This window comes from Limulus polyphemus, unplaced genomic scaffold, assembly GCF_000517525.1.
Source record: "Limulus polyphemus unplaced genomic scaffold, Limulus_polyphemus-2.1.2 Scaffold9308, whole genome shotgun sequence".
Taxonomy (NCBI): Eukaryota; Metazoa; Arthropoda; class Merostomata; order Xiphosura; family Limulidae; genus Limulus; species Limulus polyphemus.
The window spans coordinates 16,364-24,195 of record NW_013674918.1 but is presented as its reverse complement, the minus strand read 5'-3'; the positions used below and the strand labels follow the sequence as shown (position 1 = coordinate 24,195).

The following is a 7,832-nucleotide window of genomic DNA, read 5'->3' as shown; positions in this document are numbered from 1 at the left end:
TTGTTTTACTCTGTTTTGATCTGTATGTTGTGTGGGAAGTGTCTCACAAGTTTGGATGAAGTGTGTTGTTTAGGTAAACATCTTTGTTGTACTCTGTGTTGATCTGTGTGTTGTGTGGGAAGTGTCTCACAAGTTTGGATGAACTGTATTGTTTATGTAAACATCTTTGTTGTACTCTGTGTTAATCTGTATGTTGTGTGGGAAGTGTCTCACAAGTTTGGATGAAGTGTGTTGTTTAGGTAAACATCTTTGTTGTACTCTGTGTTGATCTGTGTGTTGTGTGGGAAGTGTCTCACAAGTTTGGATGAACTGTGTTGTTTATGTAATCAACTTTGTTGTACTCTGTTTTGATCTGTATGTTGTGTGGGAAGTGTCTCACAAGTTGGATGAAGTGTGTTGTTAAGGAAAACATCTTTGTTGTACTCTGTGTTAATCTGTATGTTGTGTGGGAAGTGTCTCACAAGTTTGGATGAAGTGTGTTGTTTAGGTAAACATCTTTGTTGTACTCTGTGTTGATCTGTATGTTGTGTGGGAAGTGTCTCACATTTCTATATTAAGTTTTGTTTTCTTCTTTTTTTTAAGAAACTAATTGATAAATTTTTTCTAGTCATTTGATTGAAATATAAAGATTAATTGTCAATCTGTTATAAATACTTATAATCTTGTGAAATGAATGATGACACCATCCATGTTGTGTGTTTTAACAGATTGTATGATTAGAATATATGACACAAGTAGAGAGGATTTCAAGTTGATGAAGGTTGTGGCAGCTCGGGATGTAGGATGGAGTGTGTTAGATATAGCCATCAGGTACGAATACGTTGCTACATTCTTACAGTGTTATGATTGGGTGTTGAATGTAGTTGTTTACATTGTGTATTAATGTTTTACAGAATAGTGCTAGCAGTAATTACATTGCAGGATATCAAAGGGCCTGTTCCATTCACTCAGGAAAAACACTTCAAATCCAGCCCTGGCCATTTAAATATTAATCGAGCCTTCTCTTAAATTGGGTGTATCCATTACATCTAAAGTTCAATCACACTATTAGAAAATCAAAACTGTTTAAGATGAATAATAAATAAACTTAGTATTCCGCAAATTGTTTAATCTCAAAGTCTAAGTTCAAGAGACGTCCAGTTCAATCTACGCTTTGATCAACATATTGTTGCGTCAGCGAGGTCACGTGACGTTTCTAGAACTATCTTGTTCCTTCGTGAATTGTTGGGAGATTACTAGATATAGGGTAGTCTGGTATATATATATAAGAGGGTGACAACGTGACGGGATAAGGTGTGTGTAGACAGTGAGTAATTGATCTGCAGTCAGAGAGTATTATTGAGCACGTTCGTTGTTATAGCGTTTGTTTTAGTGCGATTGTTGAAATTAAGTGTACCGTAAGTTATATTCGGAAAGAATAAACCAGTTTTATTAAGTAACGACTCGTGTCGCTAAAGTTTCGTCGGAACGAGGTTACGGAAAGTAAATTAACAAACAGAAACGTAACAATATGTTTGTCTAAGATGTTTCCTGTCTTGCCAAAATTTATACTTGTCCCCTTATCCTGCCATACAAAATATGATGGTGTATTGATGTTTTATCCCCCTTAGTAATCTTCAACACCTCAATCAGTTCCCCACTGACTACTCATTTTTCAAGAGAAAACAATATCAGAGATTTTAATAGCACAATGATTTGTTAGCTTAAGAGAATGAACATTAAAACACCAAGATCCTTGTGTTACATAACACCTTTAAGGTTATTTGTAATTTAAATTATTATACCCCACATGCATTATTTTGCATTCATTATAATTAAAAACCGCTTGTCAGTTATTCAGCCAACTTGCCAAATGTTGTAAATCCATTTGTAAAGCAGTAACACCTAAGACTTTAATTATATCAGTAAATTATAAGCAGTTTATTGAACATTTCCTCGTCTATGTTGTTGATGTAAATCAAGAAGAGCAAAGGTCCCAACACTAATCCTTGAAGTACCCCACTTTTGACAAGAGCTTGACAGTTAGTGAAATTCGATAATTGATTGATCGTTGGGCTCACTAGTCAGTAACATTCAACTAATCACATTAGACTTGTGTTGTTGGAATAATTCAAAATTGTAACGCTTGGAAACACTAATCTGAATTATTTCACTATTTTTGTGAGTTGTGACATTAATTGATTAAGGTGAACAACTTCGAATTAACCAAAAATTACAATGAGAAATCATTATGTCAATATTTTGATTACATGGATTGTTGGAATAAATCTAAAATAGCATCATTTCTAATAGATTTTTTAACTAGAATACTGTCCTGAACAGGTTCTAAAAACCTGTCTCTCTCATAGTTGAATCTAAAATTTCTCAATCTGTATGCCTGATATTAATATCTTCCATAATTATAACAACTGTAATTTTAATCTCACTGTAAAGTGTCTCATTAATTTCATCAGTTCATTTGTAACAAATTCTAACTAAAAGCCTTATACTTCTGTATCTACTAACAGCAACCCAGATAGATATCATCTCCTTGCTATTATCTTTGATATCCTCAACTTCAACAGTTTACAAACATGAAGTCACTCCTCTTTTTGTCCGTGGACTTGTAACACTAAAAATCTGGCTTTGATACCTGCTATGGGCATAGCACAGATAGCCCATTCTGTAACTTTGCACTTAACAACAAACTAACAAACATTCTTTAATAGCCTTTTCCTACTAAGTAACCCATTACTCTGTATTTCAAAGATATTTCTGCCATCAAAACTGCCTACATTTTAACTAAGTCTTTCTTATTTCCATAGTATCAAAAACCTCCATTCCTGTAACTACTCTAAAGTTAATAATGGTTGGAGATGGCTTGAATGGGTAATGAAGAAAAACTTTAATATAAGTTTAACATAACAGCAAATGTACAACGTTTAGACAAGGTTTTGTCATCATCAGTTATCTTTCTTATTTCTAATACTTCATAATAGTAACAATTTAGCCAATCCTTAAAATTATTTCTGTACCTTGTTTTGATGCTATGCTTTTTCACTATATGTTATTTTTTTATGTTTATCCTATAGCCATAGTTTAAAGCTGAGTTAATAGCTCTTGAAAACACCCTACCCTACTTAAGTGTAAACCATACATTCCAAAAAGATCCGTTTCTAATCAAACTGATTCCACAAGTCCAATCAGGCAATCTGCTTGTCCGTACATATTAATTTAAGCCTAGTATTCGGCCCTAGTGGCCTACATACGATCTCCTTCCCACAGTTAACTTGTGGCAGTATCCTTAACATAATTAAGTTCTGTCCCATTTTTTAAATGCCTTATTTTAAACTCAGAATTTAGATCTAACTTTCACTTACTATATTAAGCATCCAACACTATATACAAACTATAGGTTATAAACTTAACATATTTGAGTTTACTGCTAGTGCTATTATTATATTTCTGTAACAACCTAACTCATCCTAAGCCTGATCTTACCTACAAATAATTCTAACATTTATCATCCAAAAAAATCGTTATCTAATTTATATTAATTCCCAATCAGAGAAAGCGACGTACTCAGATTAAAACTAAAATTCAATCTGGTATTTGTAATGATTATAAATAATTAAGTATACTTTTCTTACATTATTATTTATAAAGACCAGAATGCACTGTTTCATTAATTATGTAACCTCACTGATAATATTTTTGACCATAATCCCAATAATATCTCCTGAGTTTCAACCAGCTTACGAGATTTAGGTTAGCCTTAAATGCATATATTAAACTAACAAATCAAAATAGTTTTTTTAATAAAGGTATAATAATAGAATTAAAAAATAATGAACTTGAATATAGTGAACATTCTAACTGATACTGTTAACAAAAGTAACAATAAAGAAATAATAGTACATACCTTACCTACTGAATAAAAAAAACATTTTCAGTCAGCCATCCATCCATTTATCTAAGTTAATCCTAGTCTATATCACATTTTACAATTTAATAGCAGTTGTTGACATGATATAATTTATGTTTTACACCTTAGTGCTATGATATGATTGCCTTTTCTAAGCTGGCAAATTCTTGTCAGTATTAGGCCTATTATTTTTTTTAAACACTACATTCTTTATTCAGTCCCTCATGGGTTTTCAAGAGGAAGAAGAGTGAATGATAATAATATTTCAGTTAGATTGTGTGTTCCATATCCATTGTTGATGACACAATAATATTGTTATAAACAGTGTTCCAACCACTACTGTGTTTCTTGTGTCCTAGCCAGCCTGATGAGCTCTGGATTGAGCAAAATGCATCATCAGCAATGGATATGATGAATCTTAGTGCCTGCAACAATTGTCGACAGCATGGTGTTTGCATTCTAAAACTGAGTACTGTGAATCTTAGTACCAATAACAATTGTCGACAGCATGGTGTTTGTGTTTTAAACTGAGTACTGTGAATCTTAGTACCAATAACAATTGTCGACAACATGGTGTTTGTGTTTTAAACCTGAGTTACTGTGAATCTTAGTACCAATAACAATTGTCGACAGCATGGTGTTTGTGTTTTAAAACTGAGTACTGTGAATCTTAGTACCAATAACAGTTGTCGACAGCATGGTGTTTGTGTTTTAAAACTGAGTACTGTGATTGTGTACTAGGGTAATTTTTGTCATTACTTAGTTTTCAAATCCCTAATTTATTTTGATTTTTCCTTGAAGCCCAAATGGTCAACAGTTTGTCTACTCAAGTTGGTCTGAATACAGTAAGTATGGTTTTTGTTTTTATATCGTAAGTTATTTTGCATTAACCTAGATTTTAACTTGTGGTATTTATTTTGCTGCTGTTGAGATTTAAAACAAGAAGTATTTATTAAATTGTAAAATTGATTTTAATGTATGGTTTTTTGCCCTCCAGTCAGAAGAATGTACAAAATTAAGTCGGTTTTACATATCTTTTCATCACTATTTTAATTGGAAAATATGGCACTGACTCTTTCAAGACAACCTTAAAGTCCAACTCAATTAACCATTATTGACATGCTGTAGCATCTTATACCCAGCTTCTCCAATGTTACCTGTATTCAGAGTACAAGTTTATTGTTGTAGAAAAATCATATGAGCCATCGTTAGAGATGTTAAGTATTACTTGTTTTCTGCTTGTGAACTTGTTTTGGTAGTTGTGTGTTGGAATATAATAGTTTCAGTTGTTCTGAACCTTGATCAATTCTATAAGTGGGTTGTACACCCCCAGATTTTTGTCAGTTCTTTAAGTGGGTTGTACACCCTAGAATTTTGTCAGTTCTTTAAGTGGGTTGTACACACCAGACGTTTGTCAGTTCTTTAAGTGGGTTCTACACACCAGACTTTTGTCAGTTCTTTAAGTGGGTTGTACACCCCAGATTTTTGTCAGTTCTTTAAGTGGGTTGTACACCCCAGACTTTTGTCAGTTCTTTAAGTGGGTTGTACACCCCAGATTTTTGTCAGTTCTTTAAGTGGGTTCTACACACCAGACTTTTGTCAGTTCTTTAAGTGGGTTGTACACACCAGAATTTAATTAGAACCACTTGTATAATAGCAACTCTATGGTAATGTTTCAAGTAAAAACGTGACAGTTTTTAAGCCTCAGATAAATCCTGTTTACTCTCTTATATCTCAATAAATTCAAATGCCTTCGTTCTCACTTTGCGATAAATAAAGCCTAGGAAATTGAGTACCTTTACTGTATAGCTTGTGTTTTTAACTATATCTTATCATTAAAGTACCAGTTAACTATTAAGATAACCATTGATGTACATATCAGAGTAGTAATTAAAATGTGCAGGAGCATGATGTATACATGGACTAACCCATTGAATAACCATTTAAAATGTGCAGGAGCATGATGTATACATCAACTAACCCATTGAATAACCATTTAAATGTGCAGGAGCATGATGTGTACATCATTTCACACATCAAATAAGCATCAAAACTTGTAGGAACACGAGATAGCAGAATGTAGCGTATAAAACAATAATTTAATTTTTATGAAAACTGAACAATTTTGAAATATATTGGTGTGTTGAAAAGATTTTATGTGCTGTGTTACAGCTTGTTTACATGTTTGCTTCAATACCAACAGGAGGAGGAGAAGAAAAAACACATTAATATTAGTTTTCCCAATACAGTTTTATGCTTTTCATGGGAAGTAGGAATATTTAAATACTGTGTAAAAGACATTCAGAACCAGGCTGTTAAGTCATGATAGTTACGTAACATTTAAAATATCTCAACTAGGTATATCTTGTTTACCTAAACACCTAAAGTTTTATTACATTTGTTGAAAAATCTTCAATGTGTGTGTGTGTGTGTGTGTTATTTATAGCACAAATTCTCTCCACAGATCTTTTTCTTACTTCTTCGGATAATTGTATAGTGTGTAAAAAAATTGTAGGAGAAATATGTATAGTGCCGTAGTATTTGAATGTCGTGATAAACCTACAATATGTTTGCTCTTGCAGTTCACATATGTGACATATACGGAAAACAAGATAACCATGCAGCTTTGTTCCTTTCGCCAGAAGATCGCCGCTTCTGCATCTTTTCTTTACGTTTTTCCCATGATGGAAAAGAAATTCTTGGGAGGTAAGACTAAGAAATGCGTATTTTAAATATTTTGATATGAAAACATTCTTCTTATCTAAAATTACGCAGGTCTGCATATTTAAACATCATAAAAGTTGTTTTGGTTTTAATGACAGATTTTCCATAATTCAGCTACGCAGATTTCATAAAATAATATTCTTTTTTTTTTCTATCGCGTAAGGATTTTTTACAAATCGGGAAGGAAAAAAACTATTACTTAAATCATATTATTATTTCGTTTACCACAGTGAAAATTTTTTATTATTGTGTTTGTTAACAAAAACACAAACAAACTGAAGAAAAGGGAAGAATATTGATGTCAAACGAATATGCATCCTCTTTCATCCTGATTATTTTTTGGGTATAATCTACCTACATCTTTCAGTCTCAAAACTATGTGTTATGGTCTTTCTTTTATGTATTGCATTATGAGGTTTTGTGAAAAATCTGTACATGATGGAGAAAAATGGATATAATTTTTGGATTCAACATACAGGAATTACTGTAGAACATGTAAAAATTTCAAGAAAATAAAACCATCACTGGCCTGTGTTCAACCACTTGGTGTGAAATGAAGGGAGGTTTGAAAAATTAATTTCAGGAGTGCTTTTGAATAATTGGTGTATAAAGTTTTGTCATCCTAACTTAAACATATAATTGTATAAATTAATCATCGTTCTTTGTATAGAAGGATGTATCCAGTTATTTAAATAATTGTAAAAGCTTTCAATAGGAAGGGGAGGATTTATTTTCAACCTAAATTATCTAATTTTAAAAGTTATTTTTCCCCAGATATTCATTTTATCTTTTCAGTGCCAATGACGAGTGTATATATGTTTATGATCGAGAATTGAATAAAAGATCATTAAAGGTAAACCACCCATTTTTAATAATGTTATTAATTGTTATTGTTTAATATGACTCATAATAGTCAGTGGCATAGCAAGAGTGGGGCAAGAGGGGGCAGTCGCCCCCGGGTGCAGATGTGAAGGGGCGCAAAATTTCCTCTGGCCTATAATGCCTATTAATTAATAATTATGCCCTCCACTAGGAGATTGTGCAACTGCCCCACGTTAAGTAAATACAACACAGTGTTACATTGTTTGTGTGTATTATGCTTGCAGTTTTAACTTTTAAAAGCCGCCCACTGAAATACAGTGAGACTGAGTTGACATACAGAAGTAAATTACACTATTCCATCATTCATCTGTAGATCAAATAC

General features: G+C 32.5%; 1 protein-coding gene across 1 annotated transcript in view; it reads left to right on the top strand.

The window, feature by feature from the left end:
- The first annotated feature begins 676 nt into the window (after positions 1-676).
- LOC106475860 (LEC14B protein-like) overlaps positions 677-7,832 on the top strand; it is a 23,513-nt gene continuing 16,357 nt past the window's right edge. Inside the window, exons 1-4 of the mRNA XM_013936536.2 lie at positions 677-810; positions 4,706-4,749; positions 6,487-6,610; positions 7,424-7,481. Coding sequence (XP_013791990.1) covers positions 677-810; positions 4,706-4,749; positions 6,487-6,610; positions 7,424-7,481 — 360 coding nt within the window. The remainder of the gene's footprint in view (positions 811-4,705; positions 4,750-6,486; positions 6,611-7,423; positions 7,482-7,832) is intronic.